Source organism: Lepidochelys kempii, chromosome 15 (genome assembly GCF_965140285.1).
Source record: "Lepidochelys kempii isolate rLepKem1 chromosome 15, rLepKem1.hap1, whole genome shotgun sequence".
In the NCBI taxonomy this organism is placed as follows: Eukaryota; Metazoa; Chordata; order Testudines; family Cheloniidae; genus Lepidochelys; species Lepidochelys kempii.
The window spans coordinates 27,865,238-27,887,379 of record NC_136394.1 but is presented as its reverse complement, the minus strand read 5'-3'; the positions used below and the strand labels follow the sequence as shown (position 1 = coordinate 27,887,379).

The following is a 22,142-nucleotide window of genomic DNA, read 5'->3' as shown; positions in this document are numbered from 1 at the left end:
TGCTAGGCCTCTGTTTCCCGGGCCGAGGCTGCAGCAAAGCCAAGGCCGGCTCGCGAAGGGCGCTCGTGCCGCCGAGGGGGCCGGCTCCCGTCGTGCGGCCTAAGGCCGGAAGGTGCCGGCTGAGGGGCTCGCTCGGCCGGCCGGCCGGCCGGCGGGCGGGTCCCGCTTGCGGGAGGAGGGGACTAAACCCCACCTGCGAGGGTGGGGGAAGGAGGGCCGGGCCCGGCCCAGCGAGTGGGCGCCCTGCCCGCAGCCAGGCCGGCGCGCCTGCTGCCGGTACAGAGGTGACCATTTTATTTTCGAAATAGGCGTTGTATGGAGACCCGCGTAGTGAGTCTGCTCCAGCCCGGCGGCTCGCACTGCAGTAGGCGGCTCGTCCCCGCCGGGCCGCCTGCTAGGGGCCCTGCTTAAGGTGTCCGAGTCTGCAAATGCCGGTGAAGGTGATTCACGTTAACCCCTGCAGAGGAGACGAGGTTTTTAAGCACACTTGCTCATGGAGTGAAATGCCATCCAAGTCCGTAATGTGAAGACGTTTTTCACTGGTGGGAGGTGTCGGGTGTTCTCATCGCCCACTGTTGGTACTGAGACTCCCCCTGCAGTAAGCTCCCTACTTCTGACCCTGTATCTGAGCTGCTATCCTTTGCTTGATGATTGGTATGATTCTCAGGGCAAAGATATGCTCCCAATTCTTCATCTTTCAAAAGGGTTCCACTGTTTAGTTGTGCTTGCCTCTGTCACCTCCCCCTCCCCATCATGCAGACTTTCTGGTATCTCCTGACACCTTGAGAGATCAGGCATAATGTTTCCCTTTTGGAGTTCCTGGTCTCAGGGCACTTGGTATTTGTTTTCCCTCTTCCATTATGCTCTAGTTTGGCAGTTCTACTCTTACTCAGTTCTGTGTGCTAGCAGTAAAACAAAATATATTAGACAACTGTTGTGGGACACATCTGAAAGCAGGATTTTACTTCATTACCAGTCAATAAAACAAAGTGGGGGAAAAGATCTAGGGTGAAAAGAACAATGCAAACTAAAAATGTATTGACACTTTGAGCAGTTTGCTGAAGTGATTTCTTGCATTCAACATTCCTCTCTTAAAATTTTAGTGGGGACGTGAACCCTTTTGTGAGTGTGTGCAAAAGAAAAGGTGTCAGCTCATGTTTTCTGCCCAAATTCCAATGAAAGCAATTACATTCTTCTTACCTATGTTACCGTTTTGGTTTCAAGTGGATAAATTGTTACAGGGATAGTTAACTTGACATTCAGTTTATGTAACCTGTACAGCACTTTGAGAGCTTTCTAGATGAAGGATCCTGTAAAATTGAGACTTTCTCTCACTGGAAGTCTTGCCAAGGTGCTGAATGAAGCACCTTTAAAACACTCCCACTGGTAACTTAGAGAAAAATCTTAATTTTGGATTATCAGTGTTATTAAAATTTACCTCATGCTGCAAATTTGTATGTATGCTCTGTTTCAGAGTAACAGCCATGTTAGTCTGTATCTGTAAAAAGAAAAGGAGTACTTGTGACACCTTAGAGACTAACAAATTTATTTGAGCATAAGCTTTCGTGATGAATCTGATGAAATGAGCTGTTGCTCAAATAAATTTGTTAATCTCTAAGGTGCCACAAGTACTCCTTTTCTTTTTATGTATGTCCTGTTTGTGTGCAGAGTTTAAAAAACAGTTTGTTTTTTAAAAATGTGTTTTACAATCTTTGTGCCTTGGTATTAAACTTTGTAATGAAAAATTAAATTGTTTCTTGCTTGTGCTAAGCTGGTTTCTTAACACTTTTATTACTTATAACTCCATAATGTTTACATGCATAATACATTCTTGAGATGCACATGCTGTTGCTTTGCATGGGTAGTCAGATTTTTAGGAGTTGAAATTTGGCCATAAAGCTCATTTGCGCTATCGGAGGCAAAATGTTTATAATGGTAGAAATTAGTAAGGACAAGCACCTGCTTCTCTTTTGACAGTGGGGTGGAATGCTTCCTTGCGTTGCTTAATTCACTAGATTTGCTTTCAGAATGATTGCTTAACTACCCTTATATAAGAAAAAGATTTGTGTGTGTTTTGGGTGGGGGATTAGCAGCCTCTCAGTAAGAATATTTAGAAAACAAAACCTCTCAAAAAGAAGCAGATGTGTCTCTTACAAACTGGCAAATGTGTTAAATGCCATACTTATTTATGGTCTGTATGTGGAATATGGCATATATGGACATAACATGCTGTTGGTATCCTCTGTCCAACCGCTGAAAAAACTATTACAAAAAATACAGACACTGTATACAGACCTGACAAGCTACAGCATGCTAGTCAAACATTCTCAAATTATATTTTGATGTTTGGTTCAGTTTTATCCAATTATAAATTTAGTTATTCTGCATCTCTCCTGTAATCGTAAACAGTTGCATCAGTCTCATCAGGAGGCACCATCCAAAGGAAAATTGTATTATTACGAGGAAATATCAATATTTTTGTCCTCAGGCAACGTTATTTAAAACAATCTTTTAAATCAGGGTCTACTTTGAGTAGTTGAGTTACAATTGTAGAAAACTATTTTTCTGTACTTTAGCATCTTGATCAATTGCCCAACTGTGCTGAACATTCAGTTTTAAAGGGATGTAAGTTAAAAGTATTTTAAAAATTCCTTGCTTATAAACAGATTAAAGCTGAAATGATTGAAAACTCCCTTTTTCACTATTAATGCTAATTGTTCTCTATCAGATTTCCTTTTAGGCGATGAAGAAGGTTAGTCATTTTCACTTTTCAGTAGTCTCATCAAAAAGCCTACACCAAGAGCAGGAGGAAGAATGGTTGTCCCACCTGGACAGAAACTAGTTGAGAATATTCAGTGTATGCTAACTCCTAGATACTATTGTAGTGGCTTCTTTTAAAATGCAGACTGGTTGTGCCAAAGTTAAACCACCACTTTCTCTACCCTAAAGAGCTTACTGTCCTCTGTGCTTGTGTGCATGCACGCTTTTAGTAGTGACCTCAGTTGACTAGAAGCCTTCACCTCTGTCACAGTAACCATTTTATGATATAGTAATCATTCCCTTGGTGTCTTATTGAATACCTGTAACTTTTTTTCATTTTTGTACATTGTGTTAGTAACTGTTTTAGGGAAAGGTGGGCTGTTTTGTGTGTAAAGTGTCTGACTAGGAGTTGATTTGTGTGATTTAGGGTAAGTTACTAAATTTCTCTGTTCCTCACTTTTCTCAGCTGCCGAATTAGGATAATTTCCTATTTTATCTCTCAGTGCTCCTTCAAGGTTTAACTTAACATTTTAAAGCACTTGGAGGTCCTTGGATGGAGGGCACTACATGTGTAAAATATTTTCCAGGATTACATAATCTTCTGTGGTGGTCAAGTTTATAATAAAATCTACATCAAATTAGTTAGTAACTCATATTGCTGGAATGTAACACTGTTAAATTATCAAACAGAATAACTTGCAACCTACAGGTCACTCTTAATTGTAGATTGCTACTAATGTTCATAAAGAGTTATCAGTGTGATGTTTGTTTCATACTTTCTAGAAAGTGCAATTGACAATATGAATGGTTGTGATTTGCAACAAATTATGTGAAGAAGGCTCTTCAGTGCCTCTCTTACCAACAGTCCTCCTTTACATAAGAGGTGTATATAAAAGACACTGATATAAGTTACTGAGCTGTAACTTTGACCTCATGTTCACTGTTTATTTACAGGATGGAGTAAGTGTACTTTAAAAGGAGTTTAGCATTAAGTAGACAGTATTGTAGAAAATCTACTGAAAAATCTTGCTTTAATACTTCATGTAGGATTTTTAATCTGTGATACACAAACATTTTTATAAAGATAGTCTGATTTTGCAAGATGCTGAACTCAGCTGAGGTAGATAGACTTTTGTAGAGGTTCTCAGAAGATGCAGGCAGTTATGCATGCACAAATAGGTTGACACAAGGTGACTACATCGACCTGACTTTGTAGTGTAGACCAGGCCTGAGAGAATCTGTTGGAGAAAAAAGTACAATTGTCTGTTAAGGTATTTCTCTAATACAAGAAACTGGTTTACAGTTTCTAGGCAATTATTTTGTAGGGAAAGCATTCTGAAGCCAACTCATCCCATATATCGTCTTTGAAGCCTTAGTACTACTAATTGATGCCCCCAAAAGTCTTCTCTTTGCTCTGTTCAATTTAACAATTGTAGTTTGCAGTTGCTTGTTTTAAACTGTCTGCCCTAGCTATTTCCATTAAATGCAGTGTATGTATGGAGATGTTTCTAATGTTCAGTCTTGTATAGCAAAATCCATGAAACCAACAAAATATTCCATTTGGAGAAAAATCATGAGACTTTATGTATATTGTTGGAAAACTAAGTTCTCTTTCTTTAAACATTCATGTGTTCTTTGTATGTTTTTTTTTTAACTAGAAAAATTTATAAAAGTTGACAATTCTTTAAATAGTTTAAAGGAACTGCTTTCTGCTTGTATTTATATTCGTATGATATTTGAAGCTTAGGTGATAATAACTGAAGTATAATTGTGTAGCATTTATAAATAGTATGATTTAGCTTTTATAAACCTAGAAAACTTACTTACCAAGAAAACTTACTTACCATTTCACATATGGGATAATAAATACCCTTTTGTAACAGTCTGAATTTTCAATGTGACTTCTGAGCACAACAGACTCGTAATGTAAATATTGACCTGATATGAGAAGTTTGCTATTTTGGCGCTCTTCCTACAAAATAATGGCTTAAACTGTTTCTTTTGTGAGACACATACTCTAACAGACAACGTCTGTGCCTTTATCTGTGATTTTGCTCCCCCACCATGCATGGAATGATTTCCAAGTTTAGTCTGCCAGCTGCTACCCTCTTAGTCAAATCCCTCCTTAACCTCACTTCTGCAGTGCCCACAAGAAGTGAGTAATAATTTATTACATTAGAAACTTAGGTTTCAGAGTAGCAGCCGTATTAGTCTGTATCCGTAAAAAGGAAAGGAGTACTTGTGGTACATTAGAGACTAACAAATGTATTTGAGCATAAGCTTTTGTGAGCGACAGCTCACTTCATCGGATGCATACAGTGGAAAATATAGTGGGGAGATTTTATATACACAGAGAACATGAAACAATGCGTGTTACCATACAGACTGTAACAAGAGTGAACAGGAAAGGTGAGCTATTACCAGCAGGAGAGCGGGGGTGGGGGGGGAGACTTTTGTAGTGATAATCAAGGTGGGCCGTTTCCAGCAGTTTACAAGAACAGTAGGAGGGGAAATAGTGTTAGTTTGTGTAATGACACATCCACTCCCAGTCTTTATTCAAGCCTAAGTTAATTGTATCCAGTTTGCAAATTAGTTCCAATTCAGCAGTCTCTCCTTGGAGTCTGAAACTTAGCTGAACAGTCAGGATATGCACTGCTTAGACAATCTGCATGGTAATTGCTGTGATTGCTTTCCCTTCTCACCTCCTCCTGTCCTTACTGGTCGTTACATTCATTTAGGTTATGTCTCAGTCCCTGACCCAAAGAGTTTACCATTAATCTATATCTCTCTGTTTAGTTAAAATCTAATATGCCGTTGGGTGCTATGAACATAATAAATTATAATGGCTCAGAATATTATTTATTGTACTTCTGCAAGGATGCTTTGAGGTTGAGCCTTTTCTTATTGGGATAGAAACATCAAGTTGATTGGCCTCTATTAGAAGGCATGTACCACTGTGGTTGCATTGCAAGATATAAGCAGAATGATTTTAAAATCTTGGTTTCAGAGTAGCAGTCGTGTTAATCTTTATTAGCAAAAAGAACTGGAGTACTTGTGGCACCTTAGAGACTAACAAATTTATTGTGAGCATAAGCTTTCGTGAGCTACAGCTCACTTCATCGGGTGCATTCAGTGGGAAAATACAGTGGGGAGATTTATATACACAGAACATGAAACAGTGGGTGTTACCATACACACTGTAACGAGAGTGATCAGGTAAGGTGAGCTCTTACCAGCAGGAAAGCGCGGGGGGGGGGGGGGGGGCGACCCTTTGTAGTAATAATCAAGGTGGGCCATTTCCAGAAGTTGACAAGAACATCTGAGGAATGGGGGGAGGGGGAGATAGTTTTACTTTGTGTAATGACCCATCCACTTCCAGTCTTTATTCAAGCCTAAGTTAATTCCAATTCAGCAGTCTCTCGTTGGAGTCTGTTTTTGAAGTTTTTGTTGAAGAATTGCCACTTTTAGGTCTGTATTGAGTGACCAAAGAGATTGAAGTGTTCTCCGACTGGTTTTTGAATGTTATAATTCTTGATGTCTGATTTCTGTCCATTTATTCTTTTACGTAGAGGCTGTTCAGTTTGGCCAGTGTACAAGGAAGAGGGGCATTGCTGGCACATGATAGCATATATCACATTGGTAGATGTGCAGGTGAACGAGCCTCTGATAGTGTGGCTGATGTGATTAGGCCCTGTGATGGTGTCCCCTGAATAGATATGTGGACACAGTTGGCAACGGGCTTTGTTGCAAGGATAGGTTCCTGGGTTAGTGGTTCTGTTGTGTGGTTGCTGGGGAGTATTTGCTTCAGGCTGGGGGGCTGTCTGTAAGCAAGGACTGGCCTGTCTCCAAAGATCTGTGAGAGTGATGGGTCGTCCTTCAGAATAGGTTGTAGATCCTCGATGATGCTTGGAGAGGTTTTAGTTGGGGGCTGAAGGTGATGACTAGTGGAGTTCACCCATTGTTTCATGTTCTCTTGTGTATATAAATCTCCCCACTATATTTTCCACTTTGGGCCGCATCCGATGAAGTGAGCTGTAGCTTACAAAAGCTTATTCTCAAATAAATTTGTTAGTCTCTAAGGTGCCGCAAGTACACCTTTTCTTTTTAATAAAATCTTGGTGAATTCCCCCCCCCCCCCCCCCCCCCTGTTCCTTAGGGCTTAAGATGTAGCTTGAAAACAAGAAGTATGATTCAGAAAGGTATCTAGTAGCTCATAATGCAGTAGGCGAAAACCCAATAGTTAATCTAACTCTTGAACCAATTTAGAATTTGAGAAATTACTGCTAGTGAGGACAAGGAGAATTTTTGCTGAGGACCATTGCTACAGAAACAAAGGAAAAAACAGTAACTTTGTTAATGGAAGTGCTGCAGCAGATGTGGAATTTATAACTTCGCGCACACTGAAAATGTTAAAAGAAAAACTGCAACCATTTTGCTCAGTCCAGCAGCCTAAAAGCTTATAGGCTAAGAAGCACTTCTTACTAGAATAAAACTGTGATTTCTTAATCTTTTCAGCTGTGATGGTGACTTTTAAATGTTGGAGGCATCCAGGTTACTAAAATGACTCTTGACACCAACAAAAGAGGTCTGGTGAAGAATCTCCAAGCTAATTTCTAGCCTGCTTTGAGGCTGGTTGAGTCAGCTGTCTGACTTTTCTGTAATGTTTAAAAGTTAAATGTTTTGAACATTAGTGTAATAGAGCACAATGAAAACTCAGCTATAGCTTCTTTCATGGAGCTCTCACCTCTGATTACATCACTTTTTTGCCTTCTGCATGAGTGGCACAGATGGATGTTCCTATGTTACGGGAACATGAAGGGCTCACCATGCCACAGCATGTAGTTTGACAAGTGATTAATCTAGTCAGCTACTTGTAACCAAAGCTCAAAATAAAGTGCGTGGCACTATTTTGTGATGCTAATGGAGAGGCGGAGAACTCATGCAAATAAACTTTTATTTACTTCCCTGGTTTATGATGTTTCACTAGACTTCTGAAAACTAATTGGGCAGCTTGTCTTCTGAATGACCTGTATTTTATTACTAATTATGGGGCATCATCAGTATGCGTGAGGCTGTGTAAAACAGAAAGAAGGATGAAGTCATGCCTCAAGAACAGTGGTTCTCAACCTATTTACCATTGTGGGCCGCATATGCAGCTCTCTGTGTGCTATGTGGGCTGCATCCACACAATATATATACTACCTGTATGGTCCTGAGGATGTCACATTAGCCACAGCTGTGTGCTGATTGGCCCGCAGCAGGCCGTGGGTTGAGAACCGCTGCTCTAGAAGCTTATATTTTAAACAGGGCAGCCAACAGTTCAGAGTCTTCCTCTTCCCCTTCTTCTTCTTAATACAAAGAGAAGTCTTGGACAGACCAAAAAACACTGAATCTGTGACATTTTATCACAGTGATGAACCTGTAGGGCTACTCGTGAGCAGCTACCTTTGCATTCAGTATCACTTTTCAGGAAATGTGTGATTCTAGGTACTTGTAGGACCACCAGTACTTGTGCTTTTTGTGTGGTTACATGTGCAATTGACCTAACATAGACTTTAAGGCCAAAAGGGACTATTACTATGATTCAGAAAGATATTACACAATATATTCCAGTGTAGAAGATTTCATTCTTCAAATGTGCCAAATATGGAATACGTAAGACAGTTGGAAAATTATTTGTATGCTGGTACCTTTTAAATTGGCACTAGGAATTTAAGACTTGTCTACATGAGGAAGTTATTCTGAAAGAAGACTGGGTGTGAATTTTAAAGTGCCACAGCTATTCTGGAATAACTCCCTGCATGGACACCCTTATTCCAGAATAAGGTCTGGTCTACAGTTAAATTTTTAGATTGGCATAGCTCAGAGATATGTGAAATTCACACTTCTGAGTGCTATAGCTATGGTGACCTAACCCCTGGTGTAGATGCAACTAGATCAATAGAAGAATTCTTCCATCAGCCTTGCTACCACCACTCGGGGAGGTGGATACCTAAAGCAATGGAAAAACCCCTTCTGTCACTGTGGGCTGCATCTATACTATGGGGTTATGGTGGCATAATAGCAGTACTATAGACCACTGTAGTCCCTGTAGCATAGATGAGCCTTAGGAGTGTCCACATGAGGGAGCTATTGCAGAATAGCGATTCCAGCCAGATTCCCTATGTAGACAAGTCCTTATTCAGATAGTTGCAAATTCTTTCACGTTTTTTTTTATGCAGCTCTATAAAAGGTAAACACATGGACTCAGAAGTGCTAATATTCAGTCAACTTTTTTCTTAATGTTGGAAATGTAGATCTTTTTCTACATATGAACATCTTATGCTTTATATCACTTTGTAAAGTAATTTGAGTGTAATTCAAAAGCACTATAGAAGTGCTTGTTACTGCTATGCAGGTCTAATGCCAGACAGACTCTCGCCTATAGCTGGTGCCTGGTAGTGTCTGCTATAGGTTCGAGACACTTCCATAATCCCTTGTTTTGAGTTGCATAAAGCATAAGCTTTAGTTTTGGGCCTGACATTTTCTGTAGTTGACGTTGGCCTTTATTTTTGTAAATGTTTGAAGAAAAAATGGTTAGCTGTTCTGGATTTTGTTTTAGTTTTGGAAGGGTGAAAAGTCTCTCATTTTTAAGTATAGCAAGTTGCTTTCTGACTCTTATATAATGAACTGCCCAATATAGTAGTACCAGATTTTCAGAATGGCTATTCAGATCCTTTTTTATTTACAGAAAAACAAATTCTAACGTTTTAGAAACTCATGTTTTGCACAGTTAATGTTTAATATTAGGCATTCCAATTTATTTTACTACTGACAGTGTCTTCATAGTTTATATCTCACCTCATACAGATTTCAGTGCAGAAACAGATTCAGGATTGAAAGCTGTTTGAACTTTAGAATGAACACTTTCTGAGTTTGGGATCACCACAGAGAGAAAGTGCCTTTCAAATTCCTCTAATCTAAATAGCCTCCAGAATTTTTCTTTGGGGTGGCAGGAGGCAAGATGATCAGATTAAAATGCAAAAAACTTACATTATGTAACATTAAGGTTATAAAATTAGAAGTCTGAAGTCAGAAATGCAAAAGTTGTGGCTTAACATGAAACCAGAACACTATTCTCATGGGCATGTGCATTTTGTGATAATACTGTTTCAAAATAAAATTTATTAAATACAAAAACTTTTTTACAATCTTAGATACACGTGTAATATCTGTAATATTGCTATGCTTTATTCTAGAGTACTATGGTATCAGCGCCTTTTAGTAGAATAAAAATGCTATAATTCACACTTATTTGCTTATAAAGTTGCCACTTCTGTTTCTGGATGTACGTTAGTATTCTCAGTTATGACTCTGCAGTGGTACTTGACTCTATAATTTGAAACGTCAAATAATTACCTTTGTGACACATAGCACTTGGTCATAAATACATGATAACTTAAGTAAAAAAAGGGCTAGTATTTAAGAGGTAACACGTCTTAAAGTGAAATTGATTTAGAAATGTTCCTTCACTGCTATGTTCCTTGGTCTGTTGTAGATGTAGAAATGGTATCTTTTTAAGATTAGTAAAATGATTCTAAATTAGGTTTTCTCTTGATAGAGGAAAATGTTAGAGGAGCTTTAATATTTATCTTTGCTTTTTTTTTTTTTTTTAAAAGATGTAAGGGAAACTTTATTGGGATAAAACGCTTCTTCCTCTTTGAGATTGATATTTTTTCTCCAACACCTGTAATCTGGGTAGGTTTCCTGTACTCAGCCAGTTTCCCTGAATACTTGAGTTCAAGTGATGTCTAATTTCAGCAATCTTATTGTCTTGTTTCTATTGAATCTGATACATATTTAATAATTTCAGAGGTCGCAGCAGTGGCAAAGGGCCACCTCAGCCTACAGTAAGTACATATTTCATTGTTTCTCATAGTACTATGTTGCTTTGCATGGAAATTTAATATCTAACAACTTGAAAATTTCAACTCTTGTTTCAGGAAAACAAACTTAAATCTCTAATATTTTGGGTCATTGTAGATAGGTAATTTGAGAATAGCAGACAGTAAACTGTCTTAATTGTCAAATATCTCTTGGTTTTAATACCTTTGTGGATATTCTAGCCATTTTCACAGACACTGTTAGAAAACATTTGATCAAACATTGAGTGACTCTCTTGAAATTTAGGGCCTTGCATTCATTTAATTCTAGTAGTCTCCCAAACAAAGCACTTACCTATAAAATATAGATCTGTGGCTGTGTAACTCTGTTTTCTGTATATTCTTGGCAACTGCATCATACACGTGCATAGTAGTACCTATATAGGTGTTACTCATGGCAATGGCTACATATTCATTCCTATTTGAGGCCTGTAATGTTAGTCCCTCCCTTAAGTGGAGAAGTCTAAAGCTAGTTCAAGACATCACTGGGTTGAACAAAAGTAGCAAATGTTTTAGCACTATTGATAAGGTTGGTCTAATTTCTCTCTTAAACTGGGAGTTTAGTTTTGGTTATTACAAGTTCCGTACAGCTCTGAAAAATGTTCTACAAATTAGCATAGTTATATAGTTCTACACATTTGGAGTTCTAGTGAAACAAAAATTATGTTAAACTTTGCCTCAGACACCTTTTGGTAAGCCCTTCCCTAAAAGCATGTATGTGTACAACTTTGATATGGTGCGGGTTTTGAGGGCAATTCAATTGTTTAATTTTTTTGTAGGGGGAGAGGGTGACTTGAAATGGCTAAGGTTATACCTAGTGCATCATTTTTACAGATAGAAAAGTGTCTTTATAGTAACAGTAAAGCACACAATTTCCCCTTGTCCCTTCAAACTTCATATACTTTGTCTGAGAGGCTAAAGCTAAACAAACTGTTTTGTGTTTGATGTCTTTAAATCACCCACACTAACAAATATTGAAGTATGAACCTCTAAAGATGGTTTCTAAGAACAATGGGTGATGTCATAAAACATATACTTCAATACATCGGCATAACTGGATTAAACTCAACAGTTTGACACATCCTAAAAGAGATGCAGTCAGTTGACAAGCTCAAAATATGATGGGGTATTCATCTGTTTCAGCATCTGTTGGCTCACAAGAATGAAGCTGGCAGGGAAAGAGGAGAGATGTCGCACCATGCGCACATTCTCATCACTTAATGTATGCAAGTGCAAATCCAATAAATCTAGCATCATGCTTGATATTTGGTGGGGTTGCCTAGCTTAGGATCTTAGATTTTGATACGATTGTAAATCTAGTCTTGGTTTATTTAGAATATGTTCTGTCGTCGTCTTGGGAATTTATAATTTGATGCTTTTAACTGCTGCTAATATGACTGGGGTTGGTTGACCAGATATCCCGATTTTATAGGGACAGTCCTGATATTCGGGGCTTTTACTTATATAGGCGCCTATTACGCCCCACCCCGTCCTGATTTTTCACACTTTCTATCTGGTCACCCTAAACCTGGGTCTGTTAGGTAGTCCCTGAAATGGAGGGGGGAGAGAAGGTATATCAACAGGCTTTTAGCTAAAGCAGCTCTCTTTCTTGGATGGCAGTTGAGGTATTTGCACCAACAGCCTGTAGTCTTAAACTGGAGGGCAATGATAGCAAGGCATGTTTGGGAGGGGTTTGAGGTTTTTTGGATGATGGAGAGGCTTGATTCCTTTGTTGGCATTGAGTCAACTAGTGACCTGTGAATTAATGAATTTTGTGTTTTACCCTTGTCTACAGGAGTATGTAGTTCACATGAAGCTGGGGTGTAAATCTGCCCCATGCTAGCCTGCCTCACACGAACAGTTTCTTGGTGCACTTTGATCTACCCTGCTTTGAAAAAGGAGTAGATCAGAGTGCACTGAGGCACTGTTAGTGCATGTCAGCAGTGTGCAGCAGGCTAGTAGATTCACACTCCAGGTTGTTGCTAACTAAATTTACGTTGGCAAGCCCTGAGCAAGGTATTTGATCCACATGCTCTTACAAACTGGTATGTTCAGTTTTGTAGTAATTGAAGCTGGCAGTCCTTCCATAACCTCATTTGAATTGTTGTGGTGAATAGTTCTGCTTTTTTGCTTTCTGATACAAGCTTTTTATCTTTCAGATTTCTTTTGATGGCATCTATGCAAACATGAGAATGGTTCACATACTTACATCAGTTGTTGTAAGTTGTCATGACAGGAGAGTAAACATCTCTAGAGATGTTGATACAGAATTAATTATAAAATATTAAACTAACCGCAGCTTAATTGAGAGCCTTTAAATTAGCACAGCGGATAGCTTGTGCCAAGATTTAACCATTAAGAACCACAGTGGTGACTATCTGTTTCTTTTTAGTTTAGAAAGTTGCAAGTTGCTTGTGATGGGTATAGTATGTTTCTTCCCACAACCCTACTTCTTTTGACTTTGCCATCTTAGGATAGATTTTGAATGAGTGAAATAAATGGCAGTTTAAAAATCATTAAGTCTGTCTATAGCACACCAAAAAAGTTATGTTTTGAGGAAAATGCTGACATGGTGAAAATAAGAAGTGAATCACCCAGGCAGTCCCACATTCTTGCTGCTAGATACTTTGGGTAAGCTTTCAGCCTCCGCCCTCCCCTTGCATGTATACGTGCGCACACTTTGCTCTTGCAAAAACTTGCATGTGCACTTGAACAATTGTAAACATTTATGGCACACAAGTGTTGAACTGACAACTTCAGACCCCATTAGGACAAACTTGAGTGCACACAGGTGTTTGCATCTGCAAAGCATAGGTGCGTGTTTGTGAATGTATGGAAATGGTGATTGGGTAGAGGCCTGGCTGAAAATTGAGCCCTTCACATTAAATACATAAAGACACAAGTGTAGAAAAAAGCACTCAAATGTCACTTGACAGTCTTTATGCCAGAGTGAGAGAACTTCTTTGATTTTTTTCGTCTTACATTTTAGGGATCCAAATGTGAAGTACAGGTGAAAAACGGAGGTATATATGAAGGAGTTTTTAAAACCTACAGTCCTAAGGTAACTTTTTTTTTTGTTTTTGTTTTCTTTCTGATCAGTTTTCTACAAAGCTCACTGATTTACTACTCGTTAGTATAGTAAAGCAAATAATTCTTAATAAGTTTATTCAGATCTAGCCTGTCTCAGTTTGGGAATTGCCCACAAGCAGCTTCATTTTGAAGTTCTTCACTATGGGAAATATGCCTAATACTTGTTGCAAATCTTGTTGTGTAGGTTGTTAACAAGTAATTAATTGTTCAATTGTCACAATATTTATTATTAAATTAAATATTTAGATTCAAAGTCACTTGTATTTTTAATGTTAGTGTGATTTAGTGCTTGATGCTGCTCATCGAAAACCTGAAGAATCCAGTCTGGGGCCAAAACGGGAAGACATATTAGAGAGTATCTTGTTCAAGTCTTCAGATTTTGTTATGGTGCAGTTTAAAGATATGGATACCAATTATGCAAGGAGAGGTACGTTTCTGTATTTTAAATGGCTTTTTAAAATTGGGTATAGCTTTACATCATAAAGGTAAACATTTTAAATCTTGATGCTTTGGGTTAGGCTCTGAAAACCAAATGTAAGCACCTGAATAAGACTCTTCAGAAATGCTGAGCACCTGTAGATCTCATTGAAGTCAATAGGAGGTGCAGGTGCTCTGCACCTTTTTGAAATCAGTCCACTTTTATTTAGGTGCTTAAAAATATATGTATGTTGAAGCCTAACTTTAGGCGCTCAGATTTAAAAATTTGGCTAAACATTGCCAGTAATTTTATGTTGTCTGAAAAGTTAACTTCCAGAAGTATTAACAAATGTGATGTTACTGGTTCTCTAGAAAATGAAGTAATTTATTCACAGAAATTGCTAGATTTTCTTACAAATGTGGATGGTTTGTTTGCATTTGTTTTAGTAGGCACTTTAATGTTACATGAGAATCCATGAATTCATAAATACTTTAAAATGTATTGCATTCTTCCAGAAGTAATGTGGTCTTTGAAGTCCTCTTAGTCAAAAATTAGGATTTGTCTCTGAACATGCTTGCTTAGAAAGCATTCTCTTTTCAAAATCCTAAGAACTGCTGCAAACAAGTGGAGAGTAAAAAGCTCAAATTATGAGTTTTTTCTTAGGAAGAACCCATCTCTGTATATAAATAACTCACTTTTATTTCTTATCAACTGCATACAGCTTTATAGTTCAGATTTTAAAAAATATAAAAGAATCCAGCTGGACCTGAGACAAAAATGACCTTAATATTTCAAGCCATGGTTTTGTCTGTAACTGCCAGAAATGGTTAATAATATTATAGAATATCAGGCACCTGACAGCTAGTCACAGACTTTTTGTGTCTTTTTCTTTCTTCTCTTTCTACTGTGCAGCCTCCAAGACTTTAGATATTTTTTGGTGTCTACGATGTTCACAGGTCAGGCAGCTCTGCTTCTTTTGAAGGGTTTTTCTCTGTTTATAGCAAATCTCTAAGGTCTCCTTTGTTTGCTTAACGAGTCCTCACTTTGCTGGACCACAAAAGAAGAAAGGCAGTCTATTCCTTCTTGTGCAGTGAAACAAAACTACAAGTGCACCACCTGCAGAGCTTGTACATTGGCAGGCCTCAGCGGGTATCACTGGTAGGTTAGATGTGTTTGCCACAACTGCCTGGGATTTATTGCTGAAGAGACCACCCAGACATGGGATTTCTACGCATCTGTGATGTAGAAGAGACATAACAGGAGGATCTGCTTTAATGCCCTCTGACCTACCATGTTAATCCTAAGAATAGAGGCTTGCTGATTCCAGGCTTTTGAAAGACCCTACCTTTTTAGGGGAAGGTACACGGTCCAAGCACATGGGGCAGTGAAGTACAGAACTTTAAGTGCAAGTTCTTCCAGATGAGTGTAAAGTGCCCTTAGCATAAATGAGAGTTGGGCCCTCAGGCTAATAATTCAGACCCTTGCAGCAAGCAGAGTGGTGTAGATTCTGTTACTTCTCTTCCTCCTGATCTCCTGCCAGGTATCTTTCATTGATAGGAAGTATTTGAGGAGGAGCAGCTGCCTCAGACTACAAGGTCACCTGCTACATGTGGTTATTGGATAGAATCTCTCTGAGAATAAAGAAACTTTGGAAATACTAGATTCAACTACTTTGAGATCAGAGTTTACCTCTGAGAACTTGGACGAACCTATAGAGATTTGGAGCAAGGTAGATCAGAGATGGCTGCAATGCATGATGATCTGTAGTGGAATATTCATATCCTCTCCATGGTGTCTTAAGAGGAATAGTACCAGGATGGTATTTGTAGGAGTAAGTGAACCTTGTGATCACACTTGCAAATTTGAAAGAAATAGTAAACTCCTTTGAGAAATAAGTAGATGAATAATAAACATAGACTCCCAGGGAGTAATGCATGCTTATGGACATACAGGAATTGTAGGCCATCTGTTTTTAAAAAATAACTTAAGGTTTTTCTTGGTTTGTAGTGTCAGACAGGCACCTGCAGTTCACAGTGAAAGCTAAAGGTTAGTGTTATAGGAGTTTCTTGGCGCAGCTATGCTCCCCTTTAGTATTGTACTGAAAATGTATCCATTGTAGAGCCTAGTTAATTTTGACAACACTATGTGTGATATAAAACACAGCCAACTAAATTCTGTAGATTTCAAAAGAACATGTCCAGAAGCCAACAAAGTTTTTTAAAGCTCTGCCTAGCTCTTGAACTCTCTGCTGTGAAGTAATTAGTTAGTGGACAGTCTGGCCAGAGTGAAAGGGAGCTCAGTTTTTAAAGAAATGGCCCTTTCATTCAGGTGACATCTCTGCTATGTTGCAGGACAGGCTCAGCTGGCAGTCTTTGCATGTAGCGGAGTAGTGTCTAAAAAAATGTTCAGGGTCTAATAGCACTCCCCAGAAAGCTTCAGACAAATGTTCCCTTCATGAGGTCTTAGTTCTAAAATTCTGTAGCTGTATCCTGATTCGGTAAAAGCCAGTCTCCTCTTCAATCCTGTGGATTTTTACCTCTGTACATGCATATTCTGTTCTGCTTCTGTGGAGTTTTGTAATCTGGAAGTGCAGTTAAACAATGGTTCTGAGCCTTAGAGTAGCCCCAAAGACCATGGTCCACAGAACTGAGAACGGTGAAGAGAATTTTGATATTATCCCTAAATCTGCTATGTCATAACCAATCATCCCACAGAAGATTCTTCCTGTCAAAGTGGATAGGACAGAAACTGTCTCAACTCTAAGCTGATATTGGAGGTGGAAGAATGGGACAGCTCAGTCCATTTCTGGTCATATTCAAGGCTTTCTACAGGAGCCATGCAGGTTTCTTGCCTGGAAATGGGGAATCTTTAGTGAAAGAGCCAGCTGAAATTATCACCTTGGCTGAATGGTGTGGCAGATGTGGTGTTTGATAAGTGGAGTCTTTAGGGCCTAGACAGGTAACAAAAGCTAGAGTGCAAGTAGGCTTACCATATTCTCTTTTTCCGTCTACAGGGTTCTTTCCAATTTATTGGTAAAAGTCCGTCTGCTCCACTGGCAAATAACAATTTCCTTTCCCTACTCATTTTTCCCTGTGATGCCAATAGATCATTTGTTAAAACAACTCTTTTTTCTAGTACATTACTAGTGCCCAATAATTCTAGTGTCTGGCATATTCTAATATACCATGGCAGCTAGGGGAAATGATTGAGTCTCAGACTGTGCAGTTGAGAGGAATGCTTACAGACTACAGAAATTTTGAAGTAGGGAAGAAAGGTAAGAGGTTGGTTGCAGTGGGCTCATTACCAATTTATTTTTAAAAAGTCTGTATGAGCTCATGTTGGCTTCTATGCCCATGTGGACTCCCGTTGGCTACAGTAGAACTCTGTAGGTGAAAGGGTTGGTGCCAACGCATCCCATTGCAGGATTAGGGCCTTATTCTGTGTGGGTAGCTTGATGAATAAAGCTGACTGGGCAGCTCAAGACAGTCAGGCTGCTTCCCTTTTTAGCTTCTGTAAATGAATATGCACAAGGAAATAAATATGAAGCTATTTGTACTTATTCATAGCCTTTGTCACAAGTACCTGCCAAGTATGGGTACAGGTTGTGCTTGTAGAATCCAAAGGCTGAAAATCCAGCCCTTAATATGCAAAACAGAACTTCAGTAATAGGTGACCATTAGGCAACTCTCTATTCCTAAATACTTAGATAGCAGACTACAGAGTACTTAGATTCAGACCAGGCTCATGTACACTTTTCAGCAGCTTCCCACTACCTTGCATTTATGGATCAGCAGAGTGAGTCTCTTCCAGCATTTCTTGTAGTCCTAAAAGCTGTCTTGATTTAAAATGCCAGCTTGCAGTGCCAGCTCTCATGTTTTAAATTGGAACAAGGCTCAGATGTGGCTGATTGGCTTCCCTCTTAAGAGAAAGTAATTCAAGAGGGTGGGTTCTGCTACTCCAACTGCAGGATTCTGAAGTGTTTTGTTTACAGTACTTCGACAGTGCTGTAAATCCGAGCTAGTACCACCAGTTTAAAATATAAAAAAGCAAAGGGAAATAGCTATTAAGTTCTTTTGGGGGAGTGTAATGGTGGAGGTGGCATCCTTCCAGACCAACTGTGTCAGCAGGGGAATGGCAGTAGGCATAATATGAACAAAGGAAAGAAATGTAACTGTGCAGTGGTGGTAGCTTGTTTTGATGCTCTGGGACCGCAGGTTGCCGAAGGGGAAAACATGTTTGGCGTCTGCCATATCTTTGCTTCCTTCAATGACACTTTTGTCCATGTAACTGATCTCTCTGGCAAGGAACCCGTCTGCCAAGTGGCTGGTGGTATTCAGGTGAAGGCCGACAGAGACGAGTCTTTGCTCTATGCTGCTACGTTGGTAGCCAAGGATGTTGCCCAGCTGTGCAAGGAGCTGGGCATCACTGCCCTTCACATCAAGCTGTGAGTTACAGGTGGAGATGGGACCAAGACTCCTGGACCTGGTGCCCAGTCGGCCCTCGGAGCTCTCGCTCGTTCTGGAATGAAGATTGGGCGCATTGAGGATGTCACCCCCATCCCCTCTGACAGCACTCGCAGAAAGGGTGGTCGCCAGGGTCGTCGTCTGTAAACCGTGGCAGGCTTTTGTTTCATCATTAAATCTCTTCCCTCTCCCCCCCCCGCCCCGCCCCCCCAAAAAAGTCAGTAATAGGCAGGGACAATACACAGCAGAGTTGTTACTCTTAAAACATTTAAGCTAAAACCACAATTTACTTCAAGCAAAAGCAAACTTGGTTTCAGTTTGAGAAGTAATTTGAACGTCAGTGGACTATAAAGCACACTGGTTTAGTAAAATCTGAACCTCCCGGTCATGCTTATGGGGCAATAATTAGAATATGCATCTAACAACTTAGAACCTACTTATTCATGAAAACAAGAGCAAATGAAACATTTCATGCTAATCTCCCTAGTCACTCTCTATCCCTGACAAGCTTGTCTCTAACTTGTTCAAGAACATATTAATCTGAAGCTTCTCAGAACATGTGTATATATATCTCTTATCTTTGCATACCATACAATTTTGCCATGTGGAGAAAGGAATGCCATTGAGATTCTTTACTGCTCAGTTGCAGGATTCAAAACAGGAAAGAAAAGCATTTGAATGCTAAAACTCTAGTGCCCTGGTGAGGATTCTGTGTCCTCATCAGGTCAGAGAGGTAGCATGGGACTAGCCAGGAACTGTTACATCTCCAGCTGTTACTGGCTTCACTTGCCTAAATCCACTAATTACTTAATCTCTTTGCCTCAGTCTTAACAGGTATAAAATGGGATTGATTGTGGACTTGTCTTTCTCTCTCTCACTCGCTCTCACTCACTCTCTCACTCAAAGTGTCATGGGAATAGTTCATGAAGTGCTTTGGTGATATGAAGTGCCATATACAATAGATGCTAAGCATGTTTCACAGTCCTGTTGGTTACCATGCTGCAGATTGACATTTGTAGCAGCACTCCATGTATTCGACTGTCTTCCATGTTAACACTCATCAAAAAATAAGAGCACTTTTTTGTTTTAGGAATTCTTTGCTTTTCTCTCGTTTTCCAGAATGTTCAGTTGCTCATTAACTTTGCTAACTCACTTCTTGTTTGTTTTTTACCTCAGTGTCCTGTGTGTACTTATTTAGCTTTTAGATTACTGCTTCATGTTCTCCATGTGGCTTTCTAAATTAACCTAAGCTATCAAAATTGTCAGATTGCCTTCAGTGAAGTAAGTGAACGTGGCATATTATTGGGATTCTTCTGCAAGGAGTCACATGAGCTTCAATTGTCTGTCTGTGTGTCTGTCTTTCTCTCTCTCTCTCTCTCTCTCTCTCTCTCATATAAAGTTTGTTCGGAGGCTGCACATGAGATTGGAGTCATGTGACTAGAAGTCAGGTTTTTTTCAGTATGGGTTTGCCTTAAGAGTAACTGTATTTTTCGCATTTGAGATCCATCCTGATGGTGAAGCTTGTGGAGCCATGCTTTGTAACTTGATGAAAATGTGTCCAACGTGAGGCATTGGTGAAAACAGTGCCTCTGCATTGCTTCATAATAGTACTGGATTCTGATATTAATCATCTTGATAAGGATGACTATACACAACTATATGTTACTGTTTTTAAACACTTACAAATTATGTAATTTGTAGATTAGAGGCTGCTGCTAGTTCTGTAAACTTCATCAGACAGCATACTTTTTCCCTTTAACCTTTGTAGCTTTTTATAGAGCTCAATTGAATGTTTTTTGTCTCCCTCCACCCCCAATATCTAAGACAAAGAGTGGGTGGGCAAGATAGATAAAATATCATTCAGGTAGTATTTATTCACATTGTAAGTAGCGTACTTCAGCATTGTCTCTTGAGGCCACTTCGTAGAAACTAGAAGACTCAATAACATGCAAAAAGTTATAAATCCCTCTCTACCTGGTTACTGTCTTACCTGATACTCACCATATTCTGTGGGGAATGACTTTTCCAGTTGCTGCTGTGGTGCAGTTTGAAACTGGGTTTCCCTCTTGGATAAACAATGACTCCAAGAGTGAGTTTGGAGACCACTCAATGTCTTGATCTGAGACGATACATTTTGTACTCCATACAAATGTAGGAGCCATTGAGTTCATTAGGTTGCTGCTTTGCCATATAGGTAAATATAGTCATCCCAAGAGAATGTGCTTTTTTTAAAAACAGACATGTTCTCTTGTTACCATTTAACTTTGGCTTGATGTAACACTTACATTTTATTTTGTATTTAATAGTGATAAACATTGAAAGTTATTTTTTTATATACTCTACAAGTAGAAAGTAATGAGGTCATCTTTTTTTCTTGGTGCTGTTTAGATGCTTTTTCAGAACTCTTCACCCTGAAGATTTGTAGAATAGTCTGAGATGCTTTTAGAAGGCAGAATCGGGGGGATAGAGGGAGCTGTGAATGGAGGGACGTGTTTATTAAAATTTGAATGAGACGTATGGCTGTCATATTTTTCGAAGATAAAGGATTCATAATGATTTATGATCATGACTTAATAAATGAAGTTTAACCATGTCTGAATTTAACCATGTAATGTGAAACACTTGAAAAATTGAACGTGTATTTTTATCTGATTTTCAATTTTTTTTTTCTCTTTCCATATCTATTGTAGTTCCTTCAGAAACAGGTAACTTTTTTTAACGGTCACTCTGTTTTTCTGCATCTTGCCTTTTCATAATGTTCTTGTTTCCATAATATGTAATGGAAATTTAATGCCTCTGCTCGCACATTTATGGCACTATAAAACATGCATGCATAATTTCACAGAATCATTTTTAGAAAATTTTACTTTTTTTTGTTCTGAGCCTTGTAGAAAATTGATTTTTAGCTCTTGCATTTTATTTGCTTGCAGTATGCAAAATATTGTCTCAAAACTGCAAAGTGGTATGGTACTAAATAAATTGCTCTGCTCCAGAACAGCTTTCAAGTAGCCCAAGTGCCTTTACAGGCACAACCTAGGTGGCAGTAACAGGTTAAAGTATAACCTCACTAAAAAGTGCCGGCCTTCAAGGAGGAAGGTGCTATCATTGCTTTCATTGGCAGACTCTGCAATGACATTTTACAAGCTGACTTGATACTAATTTTTCACATAACAAGCCCTAAAAGTGACGTGCCCCCGTCAGGGTATTTTCCTCTCATGTGGTTTCTTTTTCTTTAATGGGTCTTTCATGTTCGGGGAAACTTTCATATTAAGCTAATATAATTCAGTTGTCTTATCTTTATACACATTCCTTAATTTTTATACCGTATTTGCTAATTAACAAAGCTGTTTATGCTTAAATGCTTAATCCTTCACAAGTATCCTATTTGGTCTTGCTATGCCATATATGACCTCAGTATGTATTTTATAAGACATAATGCTGAATGTTGTTATGGAATAATTGCCGCAACAAATTGTGGCGATCTAAGCA

General features: G+C 39.0%; 1 protein-coding gene across 13 annotated transcripts in view; it reads left to right on the top strand.

Moving 5' to 3' along the window:
• ATXN2 (ataxin 2) overlaps positions 1 to 22,142 on the top strand; it is a 71,277-nt gene that overhangs the window by 2,350 nt on the left and 46,785 nt on the right. For 10 of the 13 annotated variants that reach the window (XM_073313279.2, XM_073313285.2, XM_073313277.2 and 7 more), the window contains exons 2-6: positions 10,613 to 10,649; positions 12,842 to 12,901; positions 13,672 to 13,743; positions 14,049 to 14,199; positions 21,344 to 21,358. In XM_073313279.2, the coding sequence (XP_073169380.1) occupies positions 10,613 to 10,649; positions 12,842 to 12,901; positions 13,672 to 13,743; positions 14,049 to 14,199; positions 21,344 to 21,358 (335 nt within the window). Of the gene's footprint in view, positions 1 to 6,898; positions 10,498 to 10,612; positions 10,650 to 10,673; positions 11,905 to 12,841; positions 12,902 to 13,671; positions 13,744 to 14,048; positions 14,200 to 21,343; positions 21,359 to 22,142 lie in introns of those variants that run through there. The other 3 variants (XM_073313281.2, XM_073313278.2, XM_073313283.2) reach the window with 3 other exon arrangements.